The 17,159-nt window shown below is 59.8% G+C and overlaps 1 protein-coding gene across 1 annotated transcript in view; it reads right to left on the bottom strand.

The window, feature by feature from the left end:
• LTBP3 (latent transforming growth factor beta binding protein 3) overlaps nucleotides 1-13,224 on the bottom strand; it is a 97,180-nt gene extending 83,956 nt beyond the window's left edge. The window contains exons 1-4 of the mRNA XM_085534679.1: nucleotides 13,109-13,224; nucleotides 9,280-9,372; nucleotides 7,306-7,419; nucleotides 2,081-2,239 (exon numbers count right to left, since the gene is read on the bottom strand). Coding sequence (XP_085390805.1) covers nucleotides 2,081-2,239; nucleotides 7,306-7,419; nucleotides 9,280-9,372; nucleotides 13,109-13,112 — 370 coding nt within the window. The 5' untranslated portion in view covers nucleotides 13,113-13,224. The remainder of the gene's footprint in view (nucleotides 1-2,080; nucleotides 2,240-7,305; nucleotides 7,420-9,279; nucleotides 9,373-13,108) is intronic.
• Between the last annotated feature and the right edge of the window lie 3,935 nt (nucleotides 13,225-17,159).

The following is a 17,159-nucleotide window of genomic DNA, read 5'->3' as shown; positions in this document are numbered from 1 at the left end:
ACCCCATATAACCCCATATAACCCCATATAACCCCATATAACCCCATATACCCCCCATATAACCCCATATAATCCCATATAACCACATATACCCCCCATATAACCCTATATAACCCCATATAACCCCATATCCCCCCATATATCACCCCACATACGTGTCCCATCTATGGGGCAGGGCTCACAGCGCCCCCCCCAGGCCTTCCCCACACTACAGCAGCAGGTCCCCATAACCCCATATAACCCCATATACCCCCCATATAACCCCATATAACCCCATATACCCCCCATATAACCCCATATAACCCCATATATCCCCATATAACCCCATATACCCCCATATAACCCCATATAACCCCATATACCCCCATATAACCCCATATACCCCCATATAACCCCATATATCCCCATATAACCCCATATACCCCCCATATCACCCCATATAACCCCATATCACCCCACATACGTGTCCCATCTATGGGGCAGGGCTCACATCTCCCCCCCCACGCCTTCCCCACACTACAGCAGCAGGTCCCCATAACCCCATATAACCCCATATACCCCCCATATAACCCCATATAACCCCATATACCCCCCATATAACCCCATATAACCCCATATATCCCCATATAACCCCATATACCCCCATATAACCCCATATAACCCCATATACCCCCATATAACCCCATATACCCCCATATAACCCCATATATCCCCATATAACCCCATATACCCCCCATATCACCCCATATAACCCCATATCACCCCACATACGTGTCCCATCTATGGGGCAGGGCTCACATCTCCCCCCCCACGCCTTCCCCACACTACAGCAGCAGGTCCCCATAACCCCATATAACCCCATATAACCCCATATAACCCCATATAACCCCATATACCCCCCATATAACCCCATATAACCCCATATAACCCCATATACCCCCGATATCCCCCCATATACAACACCATAACCCCCCATATACCCCCCATATAACCCCATATAACCCCATATACCCCCATATAACCCCATATACCCCCATATACCCCCCATATACCCCCCATATAACCCCATATCCCCCCATATCCCCCCATATAACCCCATATCCCCCCATATAACCCTATATCCCCCCATATAACCCTTAATAACCCCATATAACCCCATATAACCCCATATACCCCCCATATAACCCCATATACCCGCTATATAACCCCATATACCCGCTATATAACCCCATATACCCCCTATATATCCCCATATAACCCCACATACCCCCCATATAACCCCATATACCCCCCTATAACCCCATATAACCCCATATATAACCCCATATACCCCATATATAACCCCATATAACCCTATATACCCCCAATGTACCCCCATATCCCCCCCATATATCCCCCTATACCCCCCATAGCCCCCCCATAGCCCCCCATATACCCCCTTATATCCCCCCATAACCCCCCTTACTCCCTCATATACCCTTATAACACCCCATATAACCCCATATAACCCCATATAACCCCATATAACCCCATATCCCCCCATATATCACCCCACATACGTGTCCCATCTATGGGGCAGGGCTCACAGCGCCCCCCCCAGGCCTTCCCCACACTACAGCAGCAGGTCCCCATAACCCCATATAACCCCATATAACCCCATATACCCCCCATATCCCCCCATATAACCCCATATACCCCCATATAACCCCATATATCACCCCACATACGTGTCCCATCTATGGGGCAGGGCTCACAGCGCCCCCCCCAGGCCTTCCCCACACTACAGCAGCAGGTCCCCATAACCCCATATAACCCCATATAACCCCATATAACCCCATATAACCCCATATAACCCCATATACCCCCCATATACCCCCATATCACCCCACATACGTGTCCCATCTATGGGGCAGGGCTCACAGCGCCCCCCCCAGGCCTTCCCCACACTACAGCAGCAGGTCCCCATAACCCCATATAACCCCATATAACCCCATATAACCCCATATAACCCCATATACCCCCCATATAACCCCATATAACCCCATATACCCCCCATATACCCCCATATCACCCCACATACGTGTCCCATCTATGGGGCAGGGCTCACAGCGCCCCCCCCAGGCCTTCCCCACACTACAGCAGCAGGTCTGCCGGCTCAGCCTCGTGGGCAGGGGGTGCTGGCATTGCTGGGGGGGGGTCACCAGCCGGAAGCACAACCCGCGCTCCTCGCTCTTCTCCGCTATTTGGGGGGGGGGCACAAAAAGGGGGGGGGTTAGAGACACAGGAACCCACCCCCCATATTTAGACCCCCCCCATATTAAACCCCCCCCCCCACTTATTCAGTCCCCACCCCATATTCAGGCCCCCCCCCCCCCATATTTAAACCCCCCCTTTATGCAGACCCCCCCATATTTAGACCCCCCCCCCTTATGCAGACCCCCCCATATTTAGACCCCCCCCATATTTAGCCCCCTCCCCCCATATTTAGACCCCCCCCTTATGCAGACCCCCCCCAAATTTAGACCCTCCCCATATTCAGCCCCCCCCACATTAACCCCCCCCCCTTATTCAGTCCCCCCCCCATATTCAAGCCCCCCCCCCATATTTAGACCCCCCCCCTTATGCAGACCCCCCCCCATATTAACCCCCACCCCCTTATTCAGCCCCCTTCCATATTCAGGCCCCCCCCTCCCCATATTTAGCCCCCCCCCCATATTCAGCCCCCCCCCATATTCAGGCCCCCTCATATTCAGGCCCCCCCATTCAGCCCCCCCCACCCCCATATTTAGACCCCCCCCATATTAACCCCCCCCCCCCCATATTAAACTCCCCCCCTCTTATTCAGGCCCCCCCCCCCCATATTTAGACCCCCCCCCTTATGCAGACCCCACCCCATGTTTAGACCCCCCCCCCATTTTAACCCCCCCCCCATATTAAACTCCCCCCCTCTTATTCAGGCCCCCCCCCCCCCCATATTTAGACCCCCCCCCTTATGCAGACCACCCCCCATATTTAGACCCCCCCCCTTATGCAGACCCCACCCCATATTTAGACCCCCCCCCCATATTAACCCCCCCCCCCCATATTAAACTCCCCCCCTCTTATTCAGGCCCCCCCCCCCATATTTAGACCCCCCCCCTTATGCAGACCACACCCCATATTTAGACTCCCCCCTTATGCAGACCACCCCCCATGTTTAGATCCCCCCCACATATTCAGCCCCCCCCCCATATTAACCCCCCCCCCTTATTCAGTCCCCACCCCATATTCAGGCCCTCCCCCCGCCCCCCATATTTAGACCCCCCCCTTATGAAGACCACCCCCCCATGTTTAGACCCCCCCCATATTTAGCCCCCTCCCCCCCCATATTTATGCAGACCCCCCCCATATTCAGCCCCCCCCCATATTAACCCCCTCCCATATTAAACCCCCCCCCTTATTCAGGCCCCCCCCCCACCATATTTAGACCCCCCCCCCCTTATGCAGACCCTACCCCATGTTTAGACCCCCCCCCATATTAACCGCCCCCCCCCATATTAAACCCTCCCCCTCTTATTCAGGCCCCCCCCCCCATATTTAGACCCCCCCCTTATGCAGACCACCCCCCATGTTTAGACCCCCCCCCATATGCACCCCCCCCATATTAAACCCCTTCCCCCATTATTCAGTCCCCACCCCATATTCAGTCCCCCCCCCCATATTTAGACCCCCCCCCTTATGCAGACCCCCCCCCATATTTAGACCACCCCATTTGCAGCCCCCCCCATATTAACCCCCCCCTCCCTTATTCAGTCCCTACCCCATATTCAGCCCCCCCCCCTTATGCAGACCACCCCCCCATGTTTAGACCCCCCCCATATTCAGCCCCCTCCCCCCCATATTTAGACCCCCCTCTTATGCAGACCACCCCCCCTTGTTTAGACCCCCCCCATATTTAGACCCCTCCCCCCCATATTTAGACCCCCCCCAACCCCCCCCATATTCAGCCCCCCCCCCCATATTAACCCACCCCCCCCTTATTCAGTCCCTACCCCATATTCAGCCCCCTCCCCCCCATATTTAGACCCCCCCCATATTAAACCCCCACCCACTTATTCAGTCCCTACCCCATATTCAGCCCCCCCCCATATTAAACCCCCCCTCCCCTTATTCAGTCCCCACCCCATATTCAGGCCCCCCCACCCCATATTTAGACCCCCCCCTTATGCAGACCCCCCCCATATTCAGCCCCCCCCTTTATTCCGCTCCCTCCTCCCCATATTTAGAACCCCCCATATTTAACCCCCCCCGTTATTCAGCCCCCCACATTATTCAGCCCCTTTATTGCCCCCCATCCCCCTTTATACCCCCCCGACCCCATTATAGCCCCCCAGCCCCCTTTATTACCCCCCCCACCCCCTTTATTACCCCCCCATAGCCCCCTTAAGACCCCCCAGACCCCATTTATAGCCCCCCAAGACCCTTTTATACCCCCCATAGCTCCCTTTGTAGCCCCCATAGCCCACTTCATATCCCCCCAGACCCCTTTATAGCCCCCTTTATTACCCCCCCATAGCCCCCTTTATACACCCCCACCCCCTTTATACCCCCCAGACCCCTTTATAGCCCCCTTTATACACCCCCAGACCTCTTTACACCCCCCCAGACCCCATTATAGCCCCCTTTATACCCCCCAAGACCCCATTATAGCCCCCCAGACCCCATTATAGCCCCCTTTATTACCCCCCACCCCAATTATACCCCCCCATCCCCCTTTTAAAGCCCCCCAGCCCCCTTTATACCCACCCAGACCCCATTATAGCCCCCCTTTATACCTCCCATAGCCCCCTTTATACCCCTCAGACCCCATTTATACCCCCCCAGACCCCTTTATAGCCCCCTATATTGGCCCCCAGCCCCCTTTATACTCCCCCACCCCCTTTATACCCCCCTTAGCCCCCTTTATACCCCCCCAGACCCCCTTATAGCCCCCTTTATTACTCCCCCAGCCCCCTTTATAGCCCCCCAGCCCCCTTTATAGCCCCCATAGCCCCCTTTATACCCCCCATCTCCCTTTGTACCCCTCATAGCCCCCTTCATATCCCCCCAGACCCCTTTATAGCCCCCTTTATTACCCTCGCATCCCCCTTTATACCCCCCCAGCCCCCTTTATAGCCCCCATAGCCCCCTTTATTACCCCCCCAGACCCCCTTATAGCCCCCTTTATTCCCCCCTCACCCCCTTTATTACCCCCCAGACCCCATTATAGCCCCCCACCCCCTTTATACCCCCCTTAGTCCCCTTTATTACTCCCCCAGCCCCCTTTATACCCCCCCAGACCCCCTTATAGCCCCCTTTATTCCCCCCTCACCCCCTTTATACCCCCCCAGACCCATTAAAGCCCCCCATCCCCCTTTATACCCCCCATAGCCCCCTTTATACCCCCAAGACCCCCTTATAGCCCCCTTTATTACCCCCCCACCCCCTATATTGCCCCCCAGCCCCCTTTATAGCCCCCATAGCCCCCTTTATACCCTCCCCGACCCCTTTGTACCCCCATAGCCCCCTTTATTACCCCCCCAGCCCCCTTTATTACCCCCCCAGACCCCATTATAGCCCCCTTTATACCCCCCAGACCCCATTATAGCCCCCTTTATACCCCCCAGATCCCATTATAGCCCCCCACCCCCTTTATACCCCCCTTAGCCCCCTTTATACCCCCCCAGACCCCCTTATAGCCCTTTATTGCCCCCAGACCCCATTATAGCCCCCTTTATTGCCCCCAGACCCCTTTATAGCCCCCTTTATTTCCCCCAGACCCCATTATAGCCCCCTTTATACCCCCCAGACCCCACTATAGCCCCCTTTATACCCCCCAGACCCCATTATAGCCCCCTTTATACCCCCAGACCCCATTATAGCCCCCTTTATTGCCCCCAGACCCCATTATAGCCCCCTTTATACCCCCCAGACCCCATTATAGCCCCCCACCCCCTTTATACCCCCCATAGCCCCCTTTATTACCCCCCCAGACCCCTTTATAGCCCCCTTTATAGCCCCCAAACCACATTATAGTCCCCTTTATAACCCCCAGACCCCATTATAGCCCCCCACCCCCTTTACACCCCCCTTAGCCCCCTTTATACCCCCCCAGACCCCATTATAGCCCCCCCCCTTTATACCTCCCATAGCCCCCTTTATTACCCCCCAGACCCCTTTATAGCCCCCTTTATACCCCCCAGACCCCATTATAGCCCCCTTTATAACCCCCAGACCCCATTATAGCCCCCCACCCCCTTTATACCCCCCTTAGCCCCCTTTATTACCCCCCCAGACCCCTTTATAGCCCCCTTTATACCCCCCCAGACCCCATTAAAGCCCCCCATCCCCCTTTATACCCCCCATAGCCCCCTTTATTACCCCCCCAGACCCCATTATAGCCCCCTTTATACCCCCCCAGACCCCATTATAGCCCCCTTTATACCCCCCCCACCCCATTATAGCCCCCCACCCCCTTTATACCCCCCTTAGTCCCCTTTATTACTCCCCCAGCCCCCTTTATACCCCCCCAGACCCCCTTATAGCCCCCTTTATTCCCCCCTCACCCCCTTTATACCCCCCCAGACCCATTAAAGCCCCCCATCCCCCTTTATACCCACCATAGCCCCCTTTATACCCCCAAGACCCCCTTATAGCCCCCTTTATTACCCCCCCCACCCCCTATATTGCCCCCCAGCCCCCTTTATAGCCCCCATAGCCCCCTTTATACCCTCCCCGACCCCTTTGTACCCCCATAGCCCCCTTTATTACCCCCCCAGACCCCTTTATTACCCCCCCAGACCCCATTATAGCCCCCCACCCCCCTTATACCCCCACTATAGCCCCCTTTATATCCCCCAGACCCCATTATAGCCCCCTTTATACCCCCCCAGACCCCATTATAGCCCCCCAAGCCCCTTTTATACCCCCCAGACCCCATTATAGCCCCCTTTATACCCCCCAGACCCCATTATAGCCCCCCATCCCCCTTTATACCCCCCACAGCCCCCTTTATTGCCCCCCCATCCCCATATATACCCCCCATAGCCCCCTTTATACCCCCAAGACCCCATTATAGCCCCCTTTATACCCCCCCAGACCCCATTATAGCCTCCCAAGCCCCCTTTATTACCCCCCATAGCCCCCTATATACCCCCCAGCCCCCTTTATAACCCCCCAGACCCCTTTATACCCCCCGACCGCTTTGTACCCCCATAGCCCCCTTTATTACCCCCCATATCCCCCTTTATTCCCCCCCCATAGCCCCCTTTACCCCCCCCCACATACGCATGCAGTGCCCTCGGGGGTGCCCCCCCCCTTTGCACGCGCATCGGAAGCTGCCGGCCGTGTTGAGACAATCCCCGTGCGGGCACACGCCCCTCATTGCACACTCATTGATATCTGAAATTAAGGGGGGGGGGTCATTGCACACGCGTGTGCAACAGCATCCACGTGACACACACCCATGCCCTTGCACACGTGAATAACCACGACCCCCCATTGCACAACCCTCCCCCCACACTCGGTGCTTTGCACGCCCCCCCGCCCCCCTTGCACACTCCTTGCACACCCATTGCACACTCGTTGCACGCCTCCTGGTATTGCCCCCCCCACCTCACGCCCCCCCATTGCACAACCCTCCCCTCCCCACTCAGCTCTTTGCACACACACCCCCTTTGCACACCCATTGCACACTCGTTGCACGCCCCCTGGTCGTGCCCCACCTCACACCCCCCCATGCACGTCACCCCCCATTGCACACCCCTCCCCCCCACCTCGGCTCTTTGCACTCCCCCTCCCCCCTTTGCACACCCGTTGCACACTCATTGCACGCCCCCTGGTAGTGCCCCCCCCCACCTCACACCCCCCTCATTCTCATCACCCCCCTCATTGCACACCCCTCCCCTCCCCACTCAGCTCTTTGCCCACACAACCCCTTTGCACGCCCCTTGCACACCCATTGCACACTCATTGCACGTTCCCTGGTAGTGCTCCCTCCACTTTACACCCCCCCATTCACATCATCCCCCCCCCCATTGCACACCCCTGCCCTCCCCACTCAGCTCTTTGCACACACAGCCCCTTTGCACACCCATTGCACACACATTCCACACCCTTTGCACACTTGTTGCATGCCTCCTGGTAGTGTCCCCCCCACCTAACCCCCCCCCCATTCACTTCACCCCCCCCATTGCACGACCCTCCCCCCAGACTCGGCTCTTTGCACACACACCCCCTTTGCACGCCCATTACACACTCGTTGCACACCCCTGGTAGTGTCCCCCCCACCTCACACCCCCCCCATTCACTTCCCCCCCCCCCCCATTGCACACCCTTCCCCCCCCCTTGGCTCTTTGCACGCCCCCCCCCTTTGCACGCCCCTTGCACACCCGTTGCACACTCATTGCACACCCCCTGGTAGTGTCCCCCCCACCTCACGCCCTCCCATTAACATCACCCCCCCATTGCACACCCTACCCCCCCACTCAGCTCTTTGCCCACACAACCCCTTTGCACGCCCATTGCACACTCGTTGCACGCCACCTGGTAGTGCCCCCCCACCTCACGCTCTTCCATTCACATCACACCCCCCATTGCACACCCCTCCCCCCCCCCTCAGCTCTTTGCATACACATCCCCTTTGCACACCCATTGCACACTCATTGCACTCACCATGGTAGTGCCCCCCCCACCTCACACCCCCCCATTCACATCACCCCCCCCCCCCATTCCACACCCCTCCCCCCCCTCGGCTCTTTGCACGCCCCCCCACCTTTTGCACACCTGTTGCACACTTGTTGCACACCCATTGCACACTCATTGCACACACCCTGGTAGTGCCCCCCCCACCTCACACCCCCCCCATTCACTTCACCCCCCCCATTGCACACCACCCCTCCCCCCCCCTCGGGTCTTTGCACGCTCCCCCCCCTTTGCACACCAGTTGTACACTTGTTGCACACCTATTGCACACTCGTTGCACGCCCCCTGGTAGTGTCCCCCCCACCTCACACCCCCCCCATTCACTTCACCCCCCCCATTGCACACCACCCCTCCCCCTCGGCTCTTTGCACGCCCCCCCACCTTTTGCACGCCCATTGCACACCCGTTGCACACTCATTGCACGCTCCCTGGTAGTGCCCCCCCATTCACGTCACACCCCCCATTGCACGACCCCTCCCCCCCCGACTCAGCTCTTAGCACGCCCCCCCCCCGTTGCACACCCCTTGCACACCCCTTGCACACCCGTTGCACACTCACCCTGGCAGTGGCTGCTGTTGAGCCTCTTGTAGCCCTGGGGACAGTCCCCCCCGCTCAGCTCCCCCCCCCGTGCTGCTTTCGGCCCCCCAGCCTCTGCAATACATGGAGACCCCCCCCCATTAATACACAGCCCCATTAATACATGCGACCCCCCCCCCCACGACCCCCCCCACACCCATTCTAGGACCCCCCCCCATTAAGCCCAACACCCACCCAAACAACCCCCTATTTCCCCCCCATTTTCCCCCACAAGGACCCCCCAAAACCCCCCCATAGCCCCACCCTCACCCCCTTAAGACCCCTCCCAAACCCCCCTCCTTTTCCCCCTTTCCCCAAGACCCCCCAACCCCCCCATTTCCCCCTATATCCTCACAACCCCCCCCCCATTCCACCCTATATCCCCCCCAGCCCCCCCATTCCCCCTATATCCCCACCAAGACCCCCCCCTTCCCTCCTCCTTCTCCCCCCTCCCCACACAAGACCCCCCCAACCCCCCTCCTTACCCCCATAACCCCCCATCACCCCCCAAGACCCCCCCAAACCTCCTATATTCCCCCCAAGACCACCCCCCATTCCCCCCTATTTCCCTCCTCCACCCCCAAGACCCCCCGAACCCCCCCCAGTACCCGTCCTACCTCCCCAAGACCCCGCAATCCCCCCCCATTCCAACCTATATCCCCCCTAAGACCCCCCAACTCCCCCCATTCCTTCCTATATCCCCCCCAACCCCCCCAAACTCCCCTCATTCCCTCCTATATCCCCCCCTAAACCCCCCCCATTCCCCCCTATATCCCCCCAAAGCCCTGCCATTCCCCCCTATATCCCCCCCAAGACCCCCCACTCCACCTTATATCCCACCCAGCCCCCCGTTCCCCCCCATATCCCCCCTAAACCCCCCCATTCCCCCCTATATTCCCCCCAACCCCCCCCATTCCCCCCATATCCCCCCCTCCTCTGCCAAGACCCCCCTATATTCCCCCGCAACCCCCCCAACCCCCAATATCCCCCCCTATATCCCCACCAAGACCCCCCCTTCCCTCCTCCTTCTCCCCCCTCCCCCACACAAGACCCCCCCAACCCCCCTCGTTACCCCCATAACCCATCACCCCCCAAGACACCCCCAAACCCCCTATATCCCCCTCAAGACCTCCCCCCATATTCCCCCCGAACCCCCCCATTCCAGCTTATATCCCTCTCTATCCCCCCCATTCCCCCCTATATTCCTCTCTATCCCCCCCTAACCCCCTTATTCCCCATATATCCCCCCCAAGACCCCCCCATTCCCCCCTATATCCCCCCCACTCCCCTATATCCCCCTATATCCCCCCATATCCCCCCCAACCCCCCTATATCCCCTCATATCCTCCCCATTCCCCCTATATCCACCCTCTATCCCCCCATTCCCCCCTATATCCCCCATATCCCCCCATATCCCCCCCATCCCCCTATATCCCCCCCATATCCCCCCTATATCCCCCTATATCCCCCCATATCCCCCCATATCCCCTATATCCCCCCATATCCCCCATATCCCCTTATATCCCCCCATATCCCCCCCATATCCCCCCATATCCCCCTATATCCCCCCATATCCCCCCCATTGCCCCCATATCCCCCTATATCCCCCTATATCCCCCTATATCCCCCCTATATCCCCCCCCATTCCCCCTTTATCCCCCCATTCCCCCTATATCCCCCCCATATCCCCCCCATATCTCCTTATATCCCCCCATTCCCCTATATCCCCCCATATCCCCCCATATCCCCTATATCCCCCCATATCCCCCCATATCCCCCTATATCCCCCTATATCCCCCCATATCCCCCCATATCCCCCTATATCCCCCCATATCCCCCATATCCCCCTATATCCCCCCATATCCCCCTATATCCCCCCATATCCCCCCATATCCCCCTATATCCCCCCATATCCCCCTATATCCCCCCATATCCCCCCATATCCCCCTATATCCCCCCATATCCCCCCATATCCCCCCCATATCCCCCTTTATCCCCCCATTCCCCCCAATATCCCCCCATAACCCCCCATTCCCCCTATATCCCCCTCTACCCCCGCATATCCCCCTATATCCCCCCATATCCCCCTATATCCCCCCATATCCCCCCCATATCCCCCATATCTCCCCCATATCCCCCCATATCCCCCCCATATCCCCCCCATATCCCCCCTCATTCCCCTTATATCCCCCTATATCCCCCCATTCCCCCTATATCCCCCCCCATATCCCCCTATATCCCCCTATATCCCCCCATATCCCCCCATATCCCCCCCATTCCCCCTATATCCCCCCTCATTCCCCTTATATCCCCCTATATCCCCCATTCCCCCTATATCCCCCCTCATATCCCCCTATATCCCCCCCATATTCCCCCTACACCCCCCTATATCCCCCCATATCCCCCTATATCCCCCCATATCACCCCATATCCCCCCTATATCCCCCCCAACCCCCCCCATACCCCCTATATCCCCCCATATCCCCCTATATCCCCCTCTATCCCCCCAAATCCCCCCATATCCCCCTATATCCCCCCATATCCCCCCTATATCCCCCCATTCCCCCTCACCCCATATCCCCCTATATCCCCCCTCAAACCCCCACATTCCACACCATATCCCCCCAAACCCTCCCCATTCCCCCTATATGCCCCCCATATCCCCCCCATTCCCCCCCATATCCCCCTATATGCCCCCCATATCCCCCTATATACTCCATATCCCCCCCATATCCCCCCATATCCCCCCATATCCCCCCTATATCCCCCCATATCCCCCTATATCCCCCCATATCCCCCCTATATCCCCCCATATCCCCCCATATCCCCCCCATATCCCCCTATATCCCCCCATATCCCCCTATATCCCCCCCATATCCCCCCATACCTTCCCATATCCCCCCATATCCCCCTATATCCCCCCCATATCCCCCCCATATTCCCCCTATATCCCCCCATATCACCCCATATCCCCCCTATATCCCCCCCATACCCCCTATATCCCCCCATATCCCCCCTATATCCCCCCCATATCCCCCCATATTCCCCTATATCCCCCCATATCTCCCTATATCCCCCCATATCCCCCCATATCCCCCCATATCCCCTTATATCCCCCCATATCCCCCCCATATCCCCCCATATCCCCTCATATCTCCCCCATTCCCCCTATATCCCCCCCCATTCCCCCTATATCCCCCATATCCCCCTCTATCCCCCCCATATCCCCCCATATCCCCCCATATCCCCCTATATCCCCCCATATCCCCCCATATCCCCCTCTATCTCCCCATATCCCCCCATATCCCCCCCATATCCCCCCCATTCCCCCTATATCCCCCCCCATTCCCCCCTATATCCCCCCTATATCCCCCCATACCCCCTATATCCCCCCATATCCCCCCTATATCCCCCCCATATCCCCCCCATATCCCCCCATATCTCCCCATATCCCCCCATATCTCCCCTCTATCCCCCCATATCCCCCCATATCCCCCCCATCCCCCCCCATATCCCCCCATTCCCCCTATATCCCCCCATATCCCCCCATATCCCCCTCTATCCCTCCATATCTCCCCCATATCCCCCCATATCCCCCCATATCCCCCCTATATCCCCCCATATCCCCCCATATCCCCCTCTATCCCCCCCATATCCCCCCCATATCCCCCCATATCCCCCCATATCCCCCCCATATCCCCCCCATATCCCCCTATACCCCCCTATATCCCCCCATATCCCCCCATATCCCCCCTATATCCCCCCATATCCCCCCATATCCCCCCATACCCCCCCCAGCCCCCCAACTCACGCATGGTGGGGGGGCACTTGTGGCACTTGCTCTGCCCCCACGCTGTGCCCACACTCCCACAACAATCCTCCTGCTTGGTCAGCCCGGGCAGAGGTTTGCTGCCACACTATGGGGGGGGGGACACACTCAGGGACCCCCCCCAAATGAGACCCCCCCCCCATAGACACCCCCACCCCCCCCATAATGAGACCCCCCCTACAGACACCCCCACCCCCCCCCAAATGAGACCCCCCCCATAGACACCCCCACCCCCCATAATGAGACCCACCCCATAGACCCCTCTACCCCATAGACCCCCCCCCCCAATGAACCCCAATGGGACCACCATGCTCCCCCCCACAGCCCACCCCATAGATCCCCTATTAACCCAAATATGACCCCAATGCCCACCCCACAGCCCCCCCATCCCATAGACACCCCATGAGCCCCAATGGGAACCCCATGCCCACCCCATAGACACCCCATGAGCCCCAATGGGAACCCCATGCCCACCCCATAGACCCCTCTACCCCATAGACCCCCCCCAGGAACCCCAATGGGACCCCCATGTTCCCCCCCACCCCATTGACACCCCATGAGCCCCAATGGGACCCCCATGCCCACCCCATAGACCCCTCTACCCCACAGACCCCCCCCCAAGAACTCCAATGGGACCGCCCTGCTCCCCCCCACCCCATAGACCCCCTATTAACTCAAATGGGACCCCCATGCCCCCCCATATACCCCCCAGAGACCTCATAGACCCCCCCCCGATAAACCCCAATGGGACCCCCATGCCCACCCCATAGACCCCTCTACCCTATAGACACCCCCAATGAACCCCAATGTGATCCCCATGCCCCCCGCCACAGCTCTCCCCACCCCATAGAGCCCCCATAAACCCAAATGGGACCCCCATGCCCACCCCATAGACCCCTCTACCCCTTAGACCCCCCCCCATTAAACCCCAACGGGACCACCATGCTCCCCCCACAGCCCCCCCCCACCCCATAGACCCCCTATTAACCCAAATGGGACCCCCATGCCCCCCCATAGACCCCCCAGAGACCTCATAGATCCCCCCCAAAGACCCCATAGGCCTCCCTGACCCCCAATGGGACCACCATGCTCCCCCCCAAAGACCCCATAGACCCCCCCCTTGACCCCCAATGGGACCCTCATACCCCCCCAAAGACCCCCACCGACCCCCCCACAGCCCCCCCCGCCCTCCCAAAGACCCCATAGGCCCCCAAAGCCCCCCCCAAAGCCCACCTCCTGCCCCCCCAAAGACCCCATAGACCCCCCCTGACCCCCAATAAAACCCCAAGACCCCCCCAAAGACCCCATAGACCCTCCCATAGCCCCCCCCCGACCCCCCAAAGACCCCATAGACCCCCAAAGACCCCCAATGTGACCCCCATACCCCCCCATAGCCCCCCTCATAGCCCCCCTCATAGCCCCCCTCATAGCCCCCTTCATAGCCCCCCCCGCCCCCCCAGAGACCCCATAGACCCCCTGACCCACAATGGACCCCCAATGGGCCCCCCAAAGGCCCCCTCCTGCCCCCTCATAGCCCCCCCTGCCCCCCCAAAGACCCCATAGAACCCCCCTGACCCCAATGGGACCCCCATTCCCCCCCAAAGCCTCCCCCCACCCCCCAAAGATCCCATAGACCCCCAAGACCACACCCAAAGACCCCCCCGACCCCCCAAAGACCCCATAGACCCCCAAAGACCCCACAGAACCCCCCCTGACCCCCAATGAGACCCCCATACCCACCCCAAAGACCCCATAGACCCCCAAAGCCCCCCAAAAGACCCCATAGACCCCCCTTGACCCCCAATGGGACCCCCATACCCCCCAAAGGACCCCCCCTGACCCCCAATAAAACCCCAAGACCCCCCCAAAGACCCCATAGACCCTCCCATAGCCCCCCCCCGACCCCCCAAAGACCCCATAGACCCCCAAAGACCCCCCCCAAAGACCCCATAGACCCCCCCGACCCCCAATGTGACCCCCATACCCCCCCATAGCCCCCCTCATAGCCCCCCTCATAGCCCCCCTCATAGCCCCCCCCGCCCCCCAAAGACCCCATAGACCCCCCTGACCCCCAATGGGACCCCCAAGACCCCCCCAAAGACCCCATAGACCCCCTCATAGCCCCCCCTGCCCCCCCAAAGACCCCATAGAACCCCCCCTGACCCTAATGGGACCCCCATACCCTCCCAAAGCCTCCCCCCACCCCCCAAAGATCCCATAGACCCCCAAGACCACACCCAAATACCCCCCCCGACCCCCCAAAGACCCCATAGACCCCCAAAGACCCCATAGACCCCCAAAGACCCCACAGAACCCCCCTGACCCCCAATGAGACCCCCATACCCCCCCAAAGACCCCATAGACCCCCAAAGCCCCCCAAAAGACCCCATAGACCCCCCTTGACCCCCAATGGGACCCCCAAGACCCCCCCCAAAGACCCCATAGACCCCCCTGACCCCCAATGGGACCCCCAAGACCCCCCCAAAGACCCCATAGACCCTCCCATAGCCCCCCCCCGACCCCCAAAGACCCCATAGACCCCCAAAGACCCCCCCCAAAGACCCCATAGACCCCCCCGACCCCCAATGTGACCCCCATATCCCCCCATACCCCCCCATAGCCCCCCTCATAGCCCCCCTCATAGCCCCCCCCGCCCCCCCAAAGACCCCATAGACCCCCCTGACCCACAATGGACCCCCAATGGGCCCCCCAAAGGCCCCCTCCTGCCCCCTCATAGCCCCCCCTGCCCCCCCAAAGACCCCATAGAACCCCCCCTGACCCCAATGGGACCCCCATACCCCCCCAAAGCCTCCCCCCACCCCCCAAAGATCCCATAGACCCCCAAGACCACACCCAAATACCCCCCCCGACCCCCCAAAGACCCCATAGACCCCCAAAGACCCCATAGACCCCCAAAGACCCCAAAGAACCCCCCCTGACCCCCAATGAGACCCCCATACCCCCCCAAAGACCCCATAGACCCCCAAAGCCCCCCAAAAGACCCCATAGACCCCCCTTGACCCCCAATGGGACCCCCAAGACCCCCCCCAAAGACCCCCCCTGCCCCCCCAAAGACCCCATAGACCCCCCTGACCCCCAATGGGACCCCCAAGACCCCCCCCAAAGACCCCATAGACCCCCCCATAGCCCCCCAAAGACCTCCCAAAGACCCCATAGACCCCCAAAGACCCACCCCCGACCCCCAATGAGACCCTCATACCTCCCCCAAAGACCCCATAGGCCCCCAAAGCCCCCCCCAAAGCCCACCTCCTGCCCCCCCAAAGACCCCATAGACCCCCCCTGACCCCCAATAAAACCCCAAGACCCCCCCAAAGACCCCATAGACCCTCCCATAGCCCCCCCCCGACCCCCCAAAGACCCCATAGACCCCCAAAGACCCCCCCCAAAGACCCCATAGACCCCCCCGACCCCCAATGTGACCCCCATACCCCCCCATAGCCCCCCTCATAGCCCCCCTCATAGCCCCCCCCGCCCCCCCAAAGACCCCATAGACCCCCCTGACCCACAATGGACCCCCAATGGGCCCCCCAAAGGCCCCCTCCTGCCCCCTCATAGCCCCCCCTGCCCCCCCAAAGACCCCATAGAACCCCCCCTGACCCCAATGGGACCCCCATACTCCCCCAAAGCCTCCCCCCACCCCCTAAAGATCCCATAGACCCCCAAGACCACACCCAAAGACCCCCCCCGACCCCCCAAAGACCCCATAGACCCCCAAAGACCCCATAGACCCCCAAAGACCCCACAGAACCCCCCTGACCCCCAATGAGACCCCCATACCCCCCCAAAGACCCCATAGACCCCCAAAGCCCCCCAAAAGACCCCATAGACCCCCCTTGACCCCCAAGACCCCCTCCAAAGACCCCCCCTGCCCCCCCAAAGACCCCATAGACCCCCCCTGACCCCCAATAAAACCCCAAGACCCCCCCCAAAGACCCCATAGACCGCCCCATAGCCCCCCAAAGACCTCCCAAAGACTTCATAGACCCCCAAAGACCCACCCCCGACCCCCAAT

The sequence above is a fragment of the Coturnix japonica genome, unplaced genomic scaffold (assembly GCF_054131305.1).
Source record: "Coturnix japonica strain WE unplaced genomic scaffold, WE-NBRP24 Scf096, whole genome shotgun sequence".
Classification (NCBI taxonomy): Eukaryota; Metazoa; Chordata; class Aves; order Galliformes; family Phasianidae; genus Coturnix; species Coturnix japonica.
Note: the sequence above shows the minus strand (reverse complement) of the source record. Positions and strands in the feature narration are given on the sequence as shown.